This window comes from Cyanistes caeruleus, chromosome 9 (assembly GCF_971803275.1).
Source record: "Cyanistes caeruleus chromosome 9, bCyaCae1.hap1.1, whole genome shotgun sequence".
Classification (NCBI taxonomy): Eukaryota; Metazoa; Chordata; class Aves; order Passeriformes; family Paridae; genus Cyanistes; species Cyanistes caeruleus.
Window position 1 is genome coordinate 10125477 of NC_141709.1, and position 18490 is coordinate 10143966.

Here is an 18490-nt window from a genome sequence, read left to right on the forward strand (position 1 = left end):
CTGGGGGTGCTGGCACAGCCACCCTGGGGCTGGGGTCCCCGTGCACAGGAGGGAACCACTGGTGGCGCTCCCGGCACTGGGCACCGCTCGTGTTCCTGGGCTGCTGCAGAGCGGTGTCCCCAAGAGCAAAGCTGTCACCAGCAGAGAGGGGGCTCTGACAGGAGCAGCCCCTGCAGCAATGCAAAGCAGGCAGGAAACCTCCTGCCACCCTTCCTGCTGCAGCCACAGGTTTGAGCTGTTCCTAAAGATCCTGTTGGGCTGTCTGAGACACTTGGGCCAAGGCATTGCTTCCAAGCTGGGCCACTTTGGCCGGGCTGGGTGGAGCCCCAGGGCAGGGGGCAGCGTGTGCAACGGCCCTTGGTGACACGGTGCATCATGGTAACCGTGGAATGGAACGGGACAGGGTGTCCAAGGGCCCTTTGTGACATGGGGTGACATTAGTGTTGGTGGTGACACAGCCACACCACAGTGCCTGGTGCACGTGACAGGGCAGGACGGGACAGAGTGGTGCTGTGAGGAGCCCCCACACGGCGCACTCATTCCTTGCTGACCCAGAGCCTTTCTGAGGCGTTACTCCTGCAGGTCACCTCGAGGCCAGACCACAGCACTCGGTGACCTGCAGCCTTCCCGAGGCTTCACTTCTGGTGAGGTGAAGCACCACACTTCTCAGGTGTGCTCGAGCCCAGACCGTGGCATTTCCTCACCGCGGTCCTTGACGACGAGTCTCCTGTCCTTGTGGCACGAGCCCCTGAGACCCAAGTGCAGGACTGGCTGTCCTGCAGCCTTGCCAAGACTTCACTCCTGCAGGTGCCTTCCAGGCACAGCTGCAGGACTTGCCAACTCAGACCTTTTCTGAGCCACCTCTGCTGCGAGTAGCCATGAATCCAGGCAGTGATGTTGAGCAGAGACCTCCAAGTGTCCCCAAGCTGACCTGGGTGAAGGAGGAGAAAGAAGGCCCTGGGACTGCCCCAGCACAGCAGCCTGGAGAGCTGGAGCAATTTCAGCCACCTCAGGAGGGTGAGCGGCAGACCTGGGCCTGCAGCCAGCTTGGCCTCGTCCCATCCCATCCCATCCCATCCCATCCCATCCCATCCCATCCCATCCCATCCCATCCCATCCCATCCCCCGGGGACACACCCATGGACAGGACAGAAGTGGGGCTGGGGCAGACACCCTGGAGCTGTACTCTGTGCCCTGGGGCCTCCCGGGGCTGTCTCTGCCTGGGGAGTGCAGGGCTGGGCTGTGTTCTCCGGCCTCTCCCGCAGCCCCTCAGCTCAAGCTGCGCTCGCTCTTTGCCAGGAGCAGCCATGGAGCGCACTCGAGAGCAGGATCGCAGCCGTGGCCTCTTCCGCACAACAGCGCAGGTACCTGCAGCCATCCCCTCTCCTGCTCAGCCCAGCACCACGCTTGGAGCACTCCATGCAATGTCCCTCATTTCTTGCCCTTCTGCTGCAGATGATTTGCAAATTCATGAAGAGAATTCGGGAGGAAGAGACCACTGCCATGGGCACTGTGGTCAGAGCATACTCTCCCATCTTCAAAACCAAGGCCAGTGCTGCCCTGCTGGACATGCTTGTGGAGGAGGGTCCTTCCAGTCCAAAGCAAGTAAGGCAGTCTGTGGCCTGGCTTCGATCCTCCCAGGAATTGCTTGGCCACGCCAGCTGCTCACTGCGAGCCTTTGAGGCCGTGGCAGTGCGGTGGGAAGAGAAGCACTTCTCTGGGAAGCTGGGCACATTACTCCTGCTGGCAGCTTTCCAAGTTTCCCTGTGCCTTCTCCAGGTGCTCCCCATGGTGAGGTTCATCTACCAGTGGCTCAAGGCTAATGAGTTTCCTGAGTACAATCTGTACAGGCCCCTTCTGGATATGACAGAGGCACAGCCTGCTGACGTGGTGATGGCTCTCCTGCGTGTGGCCCCATGGTGTGACAGGTACAGGGCCCACGTGCCCAGAGGGCTCAGGGCATCCCCCTGCACAGCCCGGCTCAGGTGTCTGACAAACAGAGGATTCCAGGGCCCTGTGGCTCCTCCCTTTGTCAGCCCTGGCACAGCAGCCCCCGAGCCTGCTGCCCTCAGGGGCCAGTCCCCACAGGGCTGGGCTGCCACTGAGGGGCAGTGGGCAGAGGCAGGGCTGGCAGCCAGCTCAGCTCCCTGCTGCTGCCCAGGCCACGGGGATGTGTCCCAGACCCCCCTGACACAGAACTCTGACCCCACAGAGCTGCTACCACCATGTGGAAGAGCATCATGTGCTCGTGCAGGGCTGCAGAGCCAGCCATGCTGATACTTCTGGATGTGCTGGGCACCTGGCCAGAGCTCAGCATGTGCACCTCCGACGGGGACCACACGGCTGTCCTTGCCCTGGCTGTGAGTTTCTGCAACTGACCTTTGCTCACCCCAAGGTCACCTCTCCCTCAGGTCTCCATCCTCCCTCCTCCCATGGCATCTCCCTGCATCAGGCACTGGGCTCCAACCTGGCCTAGGAGCAGCTCCAGGGCCACCAGGCCGGCTGCTGTCCCTACATCTCCACTGGCCTCTCCCTGCCACGCTCGGGCCCTGCCACATGGACACCTGAGCACTGAGCACTGACTCAGGCTGCTCTGTCCTTCACAGGCAACTGTGGTGATATGGAAGATGCTCCAGCTGCCCTGTCTCCCACATGCAGTGACAGTGTATTTCCCCCGTCTCTTGGTGCATCTGCTCTTGCAAGTGCTGTTCAGCACATTGGATCTGCCAGAGAAGGTCGATACCTTCTGGAAGAGATGCCAGAAGCAACACGGCCTTGCCATCAGCCCCAACAGGTGCTCCATGCCAGTCCTCCTGTCCCTGCCATGTCCCCAGGGCAGAAGCCCGTGCTCCCAGCATCACCTGGGCTTTGCTGTGCACACAGGTTTGCAGTGCAGACCCTGAAGGCCCTGCTCTGCCGACTGCACTATGAGGATGTGGTGGCAGCAGTGGAAGACGAGTGTGGCTGGGACACGCTGCTGTGTGCTGGCACGCACCACTGTGCTGTGGGTGTGCTGGCCAGGTGAGCTGCCCCCAAACAGCGTTTGTGCCCCGTGCCTGGGGTGCCCCACACAGTCCCCGTGGTCAGGGGCCAGAGGGCCTTGTCACCAAGGGATGGCCAAGGACACTGCACAAGCCTGGGAGAGGAGGGTGCCCAAGAGCAGCTGCTTCCCAAAGGGCCTGGGTCCCCTTGCAGGGTGGTGGAGAAGGGCCAAGCTCCTCCTGGGAGTCAGTCCATGGAGAGGTTTTTCCCACTGGCTCAGGGTCTTGGTTCCTTTTTCCTCCCATCAGAGCAATGCGTCACGTGTCCCTACCCTTGTGTTCTGCGATTGCATTCTACCTGCTCGGGCTGCTCAGCAAAGACACGGCACACGGGGATTTGGCCGCCATGGCGTTCCTTGTGGAGGTGAGCCTGAAGGGCAGCGCTGTCTCGCTGAGCTGTCTCCCAGCTCTCTGCCCTCTCGGTGCCGCAGCCGCCCGGGACGGTGCCCACGCCCTGTGCTGCTGCCTGGGCCCAGCCCTGTGCGCTGCTGCCCCATCACCGGCCTGTGCCCTTCAGATGTTGGAGTGCATGGACTCGAGTGAATACCGTGACAGCGTCCTGGAGATCGCATCAAACAAACTGCAGAGCGAGTGCAGGGAGAGGCGTCGCTTGGCACTCAGAGGCCTTGTGGTGCTCGGCAAGAATTCCTCCATGGTGAGAAGGGGGCAGCGGCTGCCGGCGTGGGGCTGGGGAAGGCAGTGGCTTGCGCTTGGCTGGCCTTTGGGCACTGAGGCAGCTGCTGCCAGCTCTCCTGCCTCCTGCCTCTTGCCTCCTGCCCCAGGCCTTTGGCACAGGCCTTTGGCCTCTGGGCCCTGTGGCAGCAGGGTGGCATTTCACACACTTGTGTTCCACACAGGCCAAAAGAATGTGGGGCCTGCATGAAAGGCTCGTGGAGCTCCTGGGGGAAAATGACAGCCATGTGCTTGGGATGAGCATCGCTCTCCTCAGCCGTTTGTTCCTGTACAGTGGTGGCCCGATAACCATCCCCCTCGGCCTGCAGCTGGCTGAGGCGCTCCTGCCGCTCTTTGACAATGTAAGGCTCTGTGTCTCCAGCCATGGCTGCTGCCTTGGCACTGTGCCCTGGGCATTTGCAGGCCTGTGCCCAGGTGGGCCTGAAGCAGCTGATGCTGAGGTCTTTATTTCTTCCTTTCGTACAGGACGATAGCCAGGTGCAGCTGTGCTCCATGTTCATCTTCCAAGAGATGATGGATTTAGTACCAAAGGAGGGGAAAAAGGCCCTGAAGTCCCACGTGCAGCAGAGCCTGCTCCCACTCTCCTTGCACTGCCATGATGAGAACCAGCGCGTGGTTGATGTGAGGACTCGGCAGCTGCCGTGGCTCCCTGGCAGGGCGCTCGGCTGCCTCCTGCTCTGCTGCCTCGCAGGCTGCAGCTCCCTCCTGGTCTTGGCCCAGGGACGTGGGTCCTGTGCCCTGGGCTGTGGTGCCATCTCTGGGTCTCTGCTGCTCTCCAGGCCTCCCGGGAAACGCTGCTCTGTTCCGCCCAATTCCTGAAGAGGAAGGATCTCCAGCAGATGCTGCGGGTGGATCAGACCTGGAGGTTCGGCGAGGGCTTGGTAAGGGCGGGCTGGAAGCCCCAGCCCAAGGTTGGAGAAGCTCAGTGTGTGCGGCTGGCAGCTGTGCCCTGCCCAGTGCCGCACCCAGGGCTGCCAGCCTGTGCCCCACACGCTGCTCCCTTCCCTGGGCCCCGCGGGCTCTACTCCAGCCCCTTGTGGCCCCGAGCCGTGTGCCCATGGAGCCCCGGCACCGCTGCTCTGTCGGGCAGGGCAGCACCGCGGCTCCCCGGGCAGCCCCCGGCCCTCTGCCCCCTCCAGAGCCCGGCGCCAGCGGCTGCTGCCCGGTGCCTCAGGGCTGGGCGGGCACGGGAGGCCGGGGCTGGCCGCAGGCAGCAGTGCCCGGCCGAGGGGCAGAGCCCGCACCAACCCTTCCCTCCCGCCGCTCTCTGCAGCTGGCACAGGACAGGAGCCGAGCGGCTGAGCACCTGCACCGGGCCCTGCTGTACCTGGACAGCCCGCAGGAGTCCCTGCGAGCGGCGGCCATCAGGTTCATTGGTGAGCCACGAACCGGGCTGGGCTCCCTCCCTGCCCCGCCGCAGCTCGGCCCCAGCCCCGGCTGCTGCCCCGGCCCTGGAGCCCCGGCTGCCCTCGGGGCTGCTGCTGCCGGCCTCTGGCAGCCGGGGCCCTTGGGCTGAGTCAGGATGCGGCAAGGGCCGGGGCTGAGCCCTGCCGGGGCAGGAGGCCGTGTGGCCCCAGGGCTGGCAGCGCCGCTGGCAGGGAGCTGTGCTGCTGGGACCCTGACAGGCTCTGTGTTCCCAGGGATGGCCGGGCAGCACCTCCGGGGGAACAAACGAGAGCTCCAGAGCATCTGTCAGGGTGAGTGAGGGCAGCGGGCTGCCAGCCCCGGCTGCCAAGGGGAGCTGCAATCCCTGCCCCGGCTGCCCAGGGCTCTGCTCCCTGTGCGGACCAGGCCTGGTGTGGCCAGGGCACACACAGAGATTTCAGGGGCACGAGTGCCAATAGTGTCCAGTGGCTTTGGGCTGATCCCTTTGGTCCCTGCTCCCTCCTGGCCATGGCCAGAGCCACCTGGGTTGGCCCTTGCACGGGGCTCTCCTCGGGTACCTGCAGATCCAGATCTGACCATGGAGATCTGTTCCTCTCTCTTGCAGCCCTTGATGACAAGGCACAGGACATCAGCCCTGCCATCAGACTGCTGGCTCTGGAAACAGCCTTTGTCCTCCGCGCAGCTCAAGGCTCCATCTTGCAGAAGTGGCGAGATGGATTCCGCAGGGCACGCAAGAACCGCCCTTGTCTGTGGGCCCGTGGCTGGTGGTGCTGCTGGAGCTCTGAGGAGAGCTGAATTGAGAGGCTCTCTGTCTGCCGGGGCCATCTGAGCCGGGCAGGATTTTTCTTTAGGATATTTTTTTTATTCCTTCTTCTTCGTTCTTTTTAATATAGATATATAGAAATAGAAATATATAGAATATAGATATAGAATTATATATAGAAATATAGAATTATATTTAGAAATATAGAATGTGTTCTCATACCCAGTGTCTCAGGTGCTTTCTCTGGTGCCCAGTGCGCAGGGCATAGAGGGAGAGGGGAAAAGGGTGCTTGTGCTCAGCAAGCTGCCCAGGCGTGCAGTGGGGAAGGGAAAATGGCCAGAAGGCCCTCGGCCTTGGGTGGTTCTGCTGAAGCCTTAACGCTGCCCACAGAGGAGCTGGGCAGGGGCTGGAGCTGTGGGGATCGCTGTGATTGTGGTGCCTGGAGATGGGCACGAGGCTTCTCCCAGCCAGGAAGCGCCGTCTGTGTCCTGCAGCCCGTGGGTTGCTGGCGGGATTGCTGAGGGCTCTGAGGCTCTCTCAATCTGGCTCCTCTGGAGCTCCATCGGGGCTGCACCGCTGCCGGGCAGGTTGGCCGGGCTGGGGGAGAGCAGAGGGGCCAGGGTGGTGGAAGCCCTGAGGAAATTGGGTGTCAGAGGCCACGAGCAGCCCCCAGGCAGTCACCTTGTTCCTGTCACCCGCTGCTCTGGTGCTTCCCCTGAGAGACTGCCATGCCTGCAGCAGAAGCCCTCGAGGCTGGGCCTCAGCAGCCCCGAGGTGCCCAGGCTGGGCTGTCTCGGGACAAGGAGGGCAAGGAGGCCCTGGCAGGGCACAGCCAGTGGGTGCTGCCAGGGCAGCAGGCAGAGGCAGGGCTGGCGGCCAGCCCGGGCCCCCGCGCCTGCCCAGGCCACGGTGCTGAGACCAAGGCTCCCCTGACACAGAGCTCTGTGTCTGCACAGCTTCTGCCTCCATGGGGAGGGTGGTGATGTCTCCTCGAGCAGCGCTGCTGAGTCGCTGCTGCTGAAGCGGCTCTGGACAGAGCAGAAACGGCACCAGAGCGTGCACAGGAACGGCCCTCAGGGCTGGGCTGGAGTGGCCAAGATGCCTCCTTCTCTTGCAGGAATAACAGAGATGGTGGACACAGTCCCTTCAGTATATATGTTCTACAGGCTGTAGTTAGGTTCTTTATTGCAATTGCTATAGAGGTCCTTTCATTGTACATACATTTTATAGATTGTTGCTATGAAGATTCTTATAACATAAATACATTCTGTAGTTCATTGTTGGTGGTGGTGCTGTTGTGTAAATAAATTGTCCTTGTTTGTCACAGGCTGTCTGTCTTTGCATTTGCTTTGGGCACAGGCAGCATTTGCACAGCTGTGGTTTCCCCTTGCCCTGGGTTCCTGAGGCTGGAGGTCCCTGGGGGTGCTGGCACAGCCACCCTGGGGCTGGGGTCCCCGTGCACAGGAGGGAACCACTGGTGGCGCTCCCGGCACTGGGCACCGCTCGTGTTCCTGGGCTGCTGCAGAGCGGTGTCCCCAAGAGCAAAGCTGTCACCAGCAGAGAGGGGGCTCTGACAGGAGCAGCCCCTGCAGCAATGCAAAGCAGGCAGGAAACCTCCTGCCACCCTTCCTGCTGCAGCCACAGGTTTGAGCTGTTCCTAAAGATCCTGTTGGGCTGTCTGAGACACTTGGGCCAAGGCATTGCTTCCAAGCTGGGCCACTTTGGCCGGGCTGGGTGGAGCCCCAGGGCAGGGGGCAGCGTGTGCAACGGCCCTTGGTGACACGGTGCATCATGGTAACCGTGGAATGGAACGGGACAGGGTGTCCAAGGGCCCTTTGTGACATGGGGTGACATTAGTGTTGGTGGTGACACAGCCACACCACAGTGCCTGGTGCACGTGACAGGGCAGGACGGGACAGAGTGGTGCTGTGAGGAGCCCCCACACGGCGCACTCATTCCTTGCTGACCCAGAGCCTTTCTGAGGCGTTACTCCTGCAGGTCACCTCGAGGCCAGACCACAGCACTCGGTGACCTGCAGCCTTCCCGAGGCTTCACTTCTGGTGAGGTGAAGCACCACACTTCTCAGGTGTGCTCGAGCCCAGACCGTGGCATTTCCTCACCGCGGTCCTTGACGACGAGTCTCCTGTCCTTGTGGCACGAGCCCCTGAGACCCAAGTGCAGGACTGGCTGTCCTGCAGCCTTGCCAAGACTTCACTCCTGCAGGTGCCTTCCAGGCACAGCTGCAGGACTTGCCAACTCAGACCTTTTCTGAGCCACCTCTGCTGCGAGTAGCCATGAATCCAGGCAGTGATGTTGAGCAGAGACCTCCAAGTGTCCCCAAGCTGACCTGGGTGAAGGAGGAGAAAGAAGGCCCTGGGACTGCCCCAGCACAGCAGCCTGGAGAGCTGGAGCAATTTCAGCCACCTCAGGAGGGTGAGCGGCAGACCTGGGCCTGCAGCCAGCTTGGCCTCGTCCCATCCCATCCCATCCCATCCCATCCCATCCCATCCCATCCCATCCCATCCCATCCCATCCCCCGGGGACACACCCATGGACAGGACAGAAGTGGGGCTGGGGCAGACACCCTGGAGCTGTACTCTGTGCCCTGGGGCCTCCCGGGGCTGTCCCTGCCTGGGGAGTGCAGGGCTGGGCTGTGTTCTCCGGCCTCTCCCGCAGCCCCTCAGCTCAAGCTGCGCTCGCTCTTTGCCAGGAGCAGCCATGGAGCGCACTCGAGAGCAGGATCGCAGCCGTGGCCTCTTCCGCACAACAGCGCAGGTACCTGCAGCCATCCCCTCTCCTGCTCAGCCCAGCACCACGCTTGGAGCACTCCATGCAATGTCCCTCATTTCTTGCCCTTCTGCTGCAGATGATTTGCAAATTCATGAAGAGAATTCGGGAGGAAGAGACCACTGCCATGGGCACTGTGGTCAGAGCATACTCTCCCATCTTCAAAACCAAGGCCAGTGCTGCCCTGCTGGACATGCTTGTGGAGGAGGGTCCTTCCAGTCCAAAGCAAGTAAGGCAGTCTGTGGCCTGGCTTCGATCCTCCCAGGAATTGCTTGGCCACGCCAGCTGCTCACTGCGAGCCTTTGAGGCCGTGGCAGTGCGGTGGGAAGAGAAGCACTTCTCTGGGAAGCTGGGCACATTACTCCTGCTGGCAGCTTTCCAAGTTTCCCTGTGCCTTCTCCAGGTGCTCCCCATGGTGAGGTTCATCTACCAGTGGCTCAAGGCTAATGAGTTTCCTGAGTACAATCTGTACAGGCCCCTTCTGGATATGACAGAGGCACAGCCTGCTGACGTGGTGATGGCTCTCCTGCGTGTGGCCCCATGGTGTGACAGGTACAGGGCCCACGTGCCCAGAGGGCTCAGGGCATCCCCCTGCACAGCCCGGCTCAGGTGTCTGACAAACAGAGGATTCCAGGGCCCTGTGGCTCCTCCCTTTGTCAGCCCTGGCACAGCAGCCCCCGAGCCTGCTGCCCTCAGGGGCCAGTCCCCACAGGGCTGGGCTGCCACTGAGGGGCAGTGGGCAGAGGCAGGGCTGGCAGCCAGCTCAGCTCCCTGCTGCTGCCCAGGCCACGGGGATGTGTCCCAGACCCCCCTGACACAGAACTCTGACCCCACAGAGCTGCTACCACCATGTGGAAGAGCATCATGTGCTCGTGCAGGGCTGCAGAGCCAGCCATGCTGATACTTCTGGATGTGCTGGGCACCTGGCCAGAGCTCAGCATGTGCACCTCCGACGGGGACCACACGGATGTCCTTGCCCTGGCTGTGAGTTTCTGCAACTGACCTTTGCTCACCCCAAGGTCACCTCTCCCTCAGGTCTCCATCCTCCCTCCTCCCATGGCATCTCCCTGCATCAGGCACTGGGCTCCAACCTGGCCTAGGAGCAGCTCCAGGGCCACCAGGCCGGCTGCTGTCCCTACATCTCCACTGGCCTCTCCCTGCCACGCTCGGGCCCTGCCACATGGACACCTGAGCACTGAGCACTGACTCAGGCTGCTCTGTCCTTCACAGGCAACTGTGGTGATATGGAAGATGCTCCAGCTGCCCTGTCTCCCACATGCAGTGACAGTGTATTTCCCCCGTCTCTTGGTGCATCTGCTCTTGCAAGTGCTGTTCAGCACATTGGATCTGCCAGAGAAGGTCGATACCTTCTGGAAGAGATGCCAGCAGCAACACGGCCTTGCCATCAGCCCCAACAGGTGCTCCATGCCAGTCCTCCTGTCCCTGCCATGTCCCCAGGGCAGAAGCCCGTGCTCCCAGCATCACCTGGGCTTTGCTGTGCACACAGGTTTGCAGTGCAGACCCTGAAGGCCCTGCTCTGCCGACTGCACTATGAGGATGTGGTGGCAGCAGTGGAAGACGAGTGTGGCTGGGACACGCTGCTGTGTGCTGGCACGCACCACTGTGCTGTGGGTGTGCTGGCCAGGTGAGCTGCCCCCAAACAGCGTTTGTGCCCCGTGCCTGGGGTGCCCCACACAGTCCCCGTGGTCAGGGGCCAGAGGGCCTTGTCACCAAGGGATGGCCAAGGACACTGCACAAGCCTGGGAGAGGAGGGTGCCCAAGAGCAGCTGCTTCCCAAAGGGCCTGGGTCCCCTTGCAGGGTGGTGGAGAAGGGCCAAGCTCCTCCTGGGAGTCAGTCCATGGAGAGGTTTTTCCCACTGGCTCAGGGTCTTGGTTCCTTTTTCCTCCCATCAGAGCAATGCGTCACGTGTCCCTACCCTTGTGTTCTGCGATTGCATTCTACCTGCTCGGGCTGCTCAGCAAAGACACGGCACACGGGGATTTGGCCGCCATGGCGTTCCTTGTGGAGGTGAGCCTGAAGGGCAGCGCTGTCTCGCTGAGCTGTCTCCCAGCTCTCTGCCCTCTCGGTGCCGCAGCCGCCCGGGACGGTGCCCACGCCCTGTGCTGCTGCCTGGGCCCAGCCCTGTGCGCTGCTGCCCCATCACCGGCCTGTGCCCTTCAGATGTTGGAGTGCCTGGACTCGAGTGAATACCGTGACAGCGTCCTGGAGATCGCATCAAACAAACTGCAGAGCGAGTGCAGGGAGAGGCGTCGCTTGGCACTCAGAGGCCTTGTGGTGCTCGGCAAGAATTCCTCCATGGTGAGAAGGGGGCAGCGGCTGCCGGCGTGGGGCTGGGGAAGGCAGTGGCTTGCGCTTGGCTGGCCTTTGGGCACTGAGGCAGCTGCTGCCAGCTCTCCTGCCTCCTGCCTCTTGCCTCCTGCCCCAGGCCTTTGGCACAGGCCTTTGGCCTCTGGGCCCTGTGGCAGCAGGGTGGCATTTCACACACTTGTGTTCCACACAGGCCAAAAGAATGTGGGGCCTGCATGAAAGGCTCGTGGAGCTCCTGGGGGAAAATGACAGCCATGTGCTTGGGATGAGCATCGCTCTCCTCAGCCGTTTGTTCCTGTACAGTGGTGGCCCGATAACCATCCCCCTCGGCCTGCAGCTGGCTGAGGCGCTCCTGCCGCTCTTTGACAATGTAAGGCTCTGTGTCTCCAGCCATGGCTGCTGCCTTGGCACTGTGCCCTGGGCATTTGCAGGCCTGTGCCCAGGTGGGCCTGAAGCAGCTGATGCTGAGGTCTTTATTTCTTCCTTTCGTACAGGACGATAGCCAGGTGCAGCTGTGCTCCATGTTCATCTTCCAAGAGATGATGGATTTAGTACCAAAGGAGGGGAAAAAGGCCCTGAAGTCCCACGTGCAGCAGAGCCTGCTCCCACTCTCCTTGCACTGCCATGATGAGAACCAGCGCGTGGTTGATGTGAGGACTCGGCAGCTGCCGTGGCTCCCTGGCAGGGCGCTCGGCTGCCTCCTGCTCTGCTGCCTCGCAGGCTGCAGCTCCCTCCTGGTCTTGGCCCAGGGACGTGGGTCCTGTGCCCTGGGCTGTGGTGCCATCTCTGGGTCTCTGCTGCTCTCCAGGCCTCCCGGGAAACGCTGCTCTGTTCCGCCCGATTCCTGAAGAGGAAGGATCTCCAGCAGATGCTGCGGGTGGATCAGACCTGGAGGTTCGGCGAGGGCTTGGTAAGGGCGGGCTGGAAGCCCCAGCCCAAGGTTGGAGAAGCTCAGTGTGTGCGGCTGGCAGCTGTGCCCTGCCCAGTGCCGCACCCAGGGCCGCCAGCCTGTGCCCCACACGCTGCTCCCTTCCCTGGGCCCCGCGGGCTCTACTCCAGCCCCCTGTGGCCCCGAGCCGTGTGCCCATGGAGCCCCGGCACCGCTGCTCTGTCGGGCAGGGCAGCACCGCGGCTCCCCGGGCAGCCCCCGGCCCTCTGCCCCCTCCAGAGCCCGGCGCCAGCGGCTGCTGCCCGGTGCCTCAGGGCTGGGCGGGCACGGGAGGCCGGGGCTGGCCGCAGGCAGCAGTGCCCGGCCGAGGGGCAGAGCCCGCACCAACCCTTCCCTCCCGCCGCTCTCTGCAGCTGGCACAGGACAGGAGCCGAGCGGCTGAGCACCTGCACCGGGCCCTGCTGTACCTGGACAGCCCGCAGGAGTCCCTGCGAGCGGCGGCCATCAGGTTCATTGGTGAGCCACGAACCGGACTGGGCTCCCTCCCTGCCCCGCCGCAGCTCGGCCCCAGCCCCGGCTGCTGCCCCGGCCCTGGAGCCCCGGCTGCCCTCGGGGCTGCTGCTGCCGGCCTCTGGCAGCCGGGGCCCTTGGGCTCAGTCAGGATGCGGCAAGGGCCGGGGCTGAGCCCTGCCGGGGCAGGAGGCCGTGTGGCCCCAGGGCTGGCAGCGCCGCTGGCAGGGAGCTGTGCTGCTGGGACCCTGACAGGCTCTGTGTTCCCAGGGATGGCCGGGCAGCACCTCCGGGGGAACAAACGAGAGCTCCAGAGCATCTGTCAGGGTGAGTGAGGGCAGCGGGCTGCCAGCCCCGGCTGCCAAGGGGAGCTGCAATCCCTGCCCCGGCTGCCCAGGGCTCTGCTCCCTGTGCGGACCAGGCCTGGTGTGGCCAGGGCACACACAGAGATTTCAGGGGCACGAGTGCCAATAGTGTCCAGTGGCTTTGGGCTGATCCCTTTGGTCCCTGCTCCCTCCTGGCCATGGCCAGAGCCACCTGGGTTGGCCCTTGCACGGGGCTCTCCTCGGGTACCTGCAGATCCAGATCTGACCATGGAGATCTGTTCCTCTCTCTTGCAGCCCTTGATGACAAGGCACAGGACATCAGCCCTGCCATCAGACTGCTGGCTCTGGAAACAGCCTTTGTCCTCCGGGCAGCTCAAGGCTCCATCTTGCAGAAGTGGCGAGATGGATTCCGCAGGGCACGCAAGAACCGCCCTTGTCTGTGGGCCCGTGGCTGGCGGTGCTGCTGGAGCTCTGAGGAGAGCTGAATTGAGAGGCTCTCTGTCTGCCGGGGCCATCTGAGCCGGGCAGGATTTTTCTTTAGGATATTTTTTTTATTCCTTCTTCTTCGTTCTTTTTAATATAGATATATAGAAATAGAAATATATAGAATATAGATATAGAATTATATATAGAAATATAGAATTATATTTAGAAATATAGAATGTGTTCTCATACCCAGTGTCTCAGGTGCTTTCTCTGGTGCCCAGTGCGCAGGGCATAGAGGGAGAGGGGAAAAGGGTGCTTGTGCTCAGCAAGCTGCCCAGGCGTGCAGTGGGGAAGGGAAAATGGCCAGAAGGCCCTCGGCCTTGGGTGGTTCTGCTGAAGCCTTAACGCTGCCCACAGAGGAGCTGGGCAGGGGCTGGAGCTGTGGGGATCGCTGTGATTGTGGTGCCTGGAGATGGGCACGAGGCTTCTCCCAGCCAGGAAGCACCGTCTGTGTCCTGCAGCCCGTGGGTTGCTGGCGGGATTGCTGAGGGCTCTGAGGCTCTCTCAATCTGGCTCCTCTGGAGCTCCATCGGGGCTGCACCGCTGCCGGGCAGGTTGGCCGGGCTGGGGGAGAGCAGAGGGGCCAGGGTGGTGGAAGCCCTGAGGAAATTGGGTGTCAGAGGCCACGAGCAGCCCCCAGGCAGTCACCTTGTTCCTGTCACCCGCTGCTCTGGTGCTTCCCCTGAGAGACTGCCATGCCTGCAGCAGAAGCCCTCGAGGCTGGGCCTCAGCAGCCCCGAGGTGCCCAGGCTGGGCTGTCTCGGGACAAGGAGGGCAAGGAGGCCCTGGCAGGGCACAGCCACTGGGTGCTGCCAGGGCAGCGGGCAGAGGCAGGGCTGGCGGCCAGCCCGGGCCCCCGCGCCTGCCCAGGCCACGGTGCTGAGACCAAGGCTCCCCTGACACAGAGCTCTGTGTCTGCACAGCTTCTGCCTCCATGGGGAGGGTGGTGATGTCTCCTCGAGCAGCGCTGCTGAGTCGCTGCTGCTGAAGCGGCTCTGGACAGAGCAGAAACGGCACCAGAGCGTGCACAGGAACGGCCCTCAGGGCTGGGCTGGAGTGGCCAAGATGCCTCCTTCTCTTGCAGGAATAACAGAGATGGTGGACACAGTCCCTTCAGTATATATGTTCTACAGGCTGTAGTTAGGTTCTTTATTGCAATTGCTATAGAGGTCCTTTCATTGTACATACATTTTATAGATTGTTGCTATGAAGATTCTTATAACATAAATACATTCTGTAGTTCATTGTTGGTGGTGGTGCTGTTGTGTAAATAAATTGTCCTTGTTTGTCACAGGCTGTCTGTCTTTGCATTTGCTTTGGGCACAGGCAGCATTTGCACAGCTGTGGTTTCCCCTTGCCCTGGGTTCCTGAGGCTGGAGGTCCCTGGGGGTGCTGGCACAGCCACCCTGGGGCTGGGGTCCCCGTGCACAGGAGGGAACCACTGGTGGCGCTCCCGGCACTGGGCACCGCTCGTGTTCCTGGGCTGCTGCAGAGCGGTGTCCCCAAGAGCAAAGCTGTCACCAGCAGAGAGGGGGCTCTGACAGGAGCAGCCCCTGCAGCAATGCAAAGCAGGCAGGAAACCTCCTGCCACCCTTCCTGCTGCAGCCACAGGTTTGAGCTGTTCCTAAAGATCCTGTTGGGCTGTCTGAGACACTTGGGCCAAGGCATTGCTTCCAAGCTGGGCCACTTTGGCCGGGCTGGGTGGAGCCCCAGGGCAGGGGGCAGCGTGTGCAACGGCCCTTGGTGACACGGTGCATCATGGTAACCGTGGAATGGAACGGGACAGGGTGTCCAAGGGCCCTTTGTGACATGGGGTGACATTAGTGTTGGTGGTGACACAGCCACACCACAGTGCCTGGTGCACGTGACAGGGCAGGACGGGACAGAGTGGTGCTGTGAGGAGCCCCCACACGGCGCACTCATTCCTTGCTGACCCAGAGCCTTTCTGAGGCGTTACTCCTGCAGGTCACCTCGAGGCCAGACCACAGCACTCGGTGACCTGCAGCCTTCCCGAGGCTTCACTTCTGGTGAGGTGAAGCACCACACTTCTCAGGTGTGCTCGAGCCCAGACCGTGGCATTTCCTCACCGCGGTCCTTGACGACGAGTCTCCTGTCCTTGTGGCACGAGCCCCTGAGACCCAAGTGCAGGACTGGCTGTCCTGCAGCCTTGCCAAGACTTCACTCCTGCAGGTGCCTTCCAGGCACAGCTGCAGGACTTGCCAACTCAGACCTTTTCTGAGCCACCTCTGCTGCGAGTAGCCATGAATCCAGGCAGTGATGTTGAGCAGAGACCTCCAAGTGTCCCCAAGCTGACCTGGGTGAAGGAGGAGAAAGAAGGCCCTGGGACTGCCCCAGCACAGCAGCCTGGAGAGCTGGAGCAATTTCAGCCACCTCAGGAGGGTGAGCGGCAGACCTGGGCCTGCAGCCAGCTTGGCCTCGTCCCATCCCATCCCATCCCATCCCATCCCATCCCATCCCATCCCATCCCATCCCATCCCATCCCATCCCATCCCATCCCATCCCATCCCCCGGGGACACACCCATGGACAGGACAGAAGTGGGGCTGGGTCAGACGCCCTGGAGCTGTACTCTGTGCCCTGGGGCCTCCCGGGGCTGTCCCTGCCTGGGGAGTGCAGGGCTGGGCTGTGTTCTCCGGCCTCTCCCGCAGCCCCTCAGCTCAAGCTGCGCTCGCTCTTTGCCAGGAGCAGCCATGGAGCGCACTCGAGAGCAGGATCGCAGCCGTGGCCTCTTCCGCACAACAGCGCAGGTACCTGCAGCCATCCCCTCTCCTGCTCAGCCCAGCACCACGCTTGGAGCACTCCATGCAATGTCCCTCATTTCTTGCCCTTCTGCTGCAGATGATTTGCAAATTCATGAAGAGAATTCGGGAGGAAGAGACCACTGCCATGGGCACTGTGGTCAGAGCATACTCTCCCATCTTCAAAACCAAGGCCAGTGCTGCCCTGCTGGACATGCTTGTGGAGGAGGGTCCTTCCAGTCCAAAGCAAGTAAGCAGTCTGTGGCCTGGCTTCGATCCTCCCAGGAATTGCTTGGCCACGCCAGCTGCTCACTGCGAGCCTTTGAGGCCGTGGCAGTGCGGTGGGAAGAGAAGCACTTCTCTGGGAAGCTGGGCACATTACTCCTGCTGGCAGCTTTCCAAGTTTCCCTGTGCCTTCTCCAGGTGCTCCCCATGGTGAGGTTCATCTACCAGTGGCTCAAGGCTAATGAGTTTCCTGAGTACAATCTGTACAGGCCCCTTCTGGATATGACAGAGGCACAGCCTGCTGACGTGGTGATGGCTCTCCTGCGTGTGGCCCCATGGTGTGACAGGTACAGGGCCCACGTGCCCAGAGGGCTCAGGGCATCCCCCTGCACAGCCCGGCTCAGGTGTCTGACAAACAGAGGATTCCAGGGCCCTGTGGCTCCTCCCTTTGTCAGCCCTGGCACAGCAGCCCCCGAGCCTGCTGCCCTCAGGGGCCAGTCCCCACAGGGCTGGGCTGCCACTGAGGGGCAGTGGGCAGAGGCAGGGCTGGCAGCCAGCTCAGCTCCCTGCTGCTGCCCAGGCCACGGGGATGTGTCCCAGACCCCCCTGACACAGAACTCTGACCCCACAGAGCTGCTACCACCATGTGGAAGAGCATCATGTGCTCGTGCAGGGCTGCAGAGCCAGCCATGCTGATACTTCTGGATGTGCTGGGCACCTGGCCAGAGCTCAGCATGTGCACCTCCGACGGGGACCACACGGCTGTCCTTGCCCTGGCTGTGAGTTTCTGCAACTGACCTTTGCTCACCCCAAGGTCACCTCTCCCTCAGGTCTCCATCCTCCCTCCTCCCATGGCATCTCCCTGCATCAGGCACTGGGCTCCAACCTGGCCTAGGAGCAGCTCCAGGGCCACCAGGCCGGCTGCTGTCCCTACATCTCCACTGGCCTCTCCCTGCCACGCTCGGGCCCTGCCACATGGACACCTGAGCACTGAGCACTGACTCAGGCTGCTCTGTCCTTCACAGGCAACTGTGGTGATATGGAAGATGCTCCAGCTGCCCTGTCTCCCACATGCAGTGACAGTGTATTTCCCCCGTCTCTTGGTGCATCTGCTCTTGCAAGTGCTGTTCAGCACATTGGATCTGCCAGAGAAGGTCGATACCTTCTGGAAGAGATGCCAGCAGCAACACGGCCTTGCCATCAGCCCCAACAGGTGCTCCATGCCAGTCCTCCTGTCCCTGCCATGTCCCCAGGGCAGAAGCCCGTGCTCCCAGCATCACCTGGGCTTTGCTGTGCACACAGGTTTGCAGTGCAGACCCTGAAGGCCCTGCTCTGCCGACTGCACTATGAGGATGTGGTGGCAGCAGTGGAAGACGAGTGTGGCTGGGACACGCTGCTGTGTGCTGGCACGCACCACTGTGCTGTGGGTGTGCTGGCCAGGTGAGCTGCCCCCAAACAGCGTTTGTGCCCCGAGCCTGGGGTGCCCCACACAGTCCCCGTGGTCATGGGCCAGAGGGCCTTGTCACCAAGGGATGGCCAAGGACACTGCACAAGCCTGGGAGAGGAGGGTGCCCAAGAGCAGCTGCTTCCCAAAGGGCCTGGGTCCCCTTGCAGGGTGGTGGAGAAGGGCCAAGCTCCTCCTGGGAGTCAGTCCATGGAGAGGTTTGTCCCGCTGGCTCAGGGTCTTGGTTCCTTTTTCCTCCCATCAGAGCAATGCGTCACGTGTCCCTACCCTTGTGTTCTGCGATTGCATTCTACCTGCTCGGGCTGCTCAGCAAAGACACGGCACACGGGGATTTGGCCGCCATGGCGTTCCTTGTGGAGGTGAGCCTGAAGGGCAGCGCTGTCTCGCTGAGCTGTCTCCCAGCTCTCTGCCCTCTCGGTGCCGCAGCCGCCCGGGACGGTGCCCACGCCCTGTGCTGCTGCCTGGGCCCAGCCCTGTGCGCTGCTGCCCCATCACCGGCCTGTGCCCTTCAGATGTTGGAGTGCCTGGACTCGAGTGAATACCGTGACAGCGTCCTGGAGATCGCATCAAACAAACTGCAGAGCGAGTGCAGGGAGAGGCGTCGCTTGGCACTCAGAGGCCTTGTGGTGCTCGGCAAGAATTCCTCCATGGTGAGAAGGGGGCAGCGGCTGCCGGCGTGGGGCTGGGGAAGGCAGTGGCTTGCGCTTGGCTGGCCTTTGGGCACTGAGGCAGCTGCTGCCAGTTCTCCTGCCTCCTGCCTCTTGCCTCCTGCCCCAGGCCTTTGGCACAGGCCTTTGGCCTCTGGGCCCTGTGGCAGCAGGGTGGCATTTCA

General features: G+C 62.2%; 2 protein-coding genes and 1 pseudogene across 3 annotated transcripts in view; all 3 read left to right on the forward strand.

Moving 5' to 3' along the window:
* LOC147651560 (uncharacterized) overlaps nucleotides 1-13398 on the forward strand; it is a 41053-nt gene extending 27655 nt beyond the window's left edge. Inside the window, exons 8-10 of the mRNA XM_086842863.1 lie at nucleotides 12302-12404; nucleotides 12669-12725; nucleotides 13019-13398. Coding sequence (XP_086698989.1) covers nucleotides 12302-12404; nucleotides 12669-12725; nucleotides 13019-13243 — 385 coding nt within the window. The 3' untranslated portion in view covers nucleotides 13244-13398. The remainder of the gene's footprint in view (nucleotides 1-12301; nucleotides 12405-12668; nucleotides 12726-13018) is intronic.
* The window catches only part of LOC147651556 (coiled-coil domain-containing protein 180-like), a 241593-nt pseudogene that overhangs the window by 96434 nt on the left and 126669 nt on the right, over nucleotides 1-18490 (forward strand). The gene's annotated exons all lie outside the window — the stretch shown is intronic.
* On the forward strand, nucleotides 15056-17928 carry LOC147651562 (uncharacterized). Its single transcript, XM_086901534.1, has 4 exons — nucleotides 15056-15610; nucleotides 15913-15977; nucleotides 16069-16218; nucleotides 16392-17928. Exons 1-4 carry the CDS (start codon nucleotides 15472-15474, stop codon nucleotides 16887-16889), a joined length of 852 nt encoding a protein of 283 aa, XP_086757660.1. The 5' UTR covers nucleotides 15056-15471; the 3' UTR covers nucleotides 16890-17928.

Excerpts from the sequence above, each read along its gene's own strand:
- LOC147651562 (XM_086901534.1), top strand. The coding sequence starts at position 15,472 with ATGAATCCAGGCAGTGATGTTGAGCAGAGACCTCCAAGTGTCCCCAAG. Across the intron at positions 15,611-15,912 it reads ATTTCAGCCACCTCAGGAGG|GAGCAGCCATGGAGCGCACT; the intron begins GTGAGCGGCAGA and ends GCTCTTTGCCAG. Across the intron at positions 16,219-16,391 it reads GTCCTTCCAGTCCAAAGCAA|GTGCTCCCCATGGTGAGGTT; the intron begins GTAAGCAGTCTG and ends TGCCTTCTCCAG.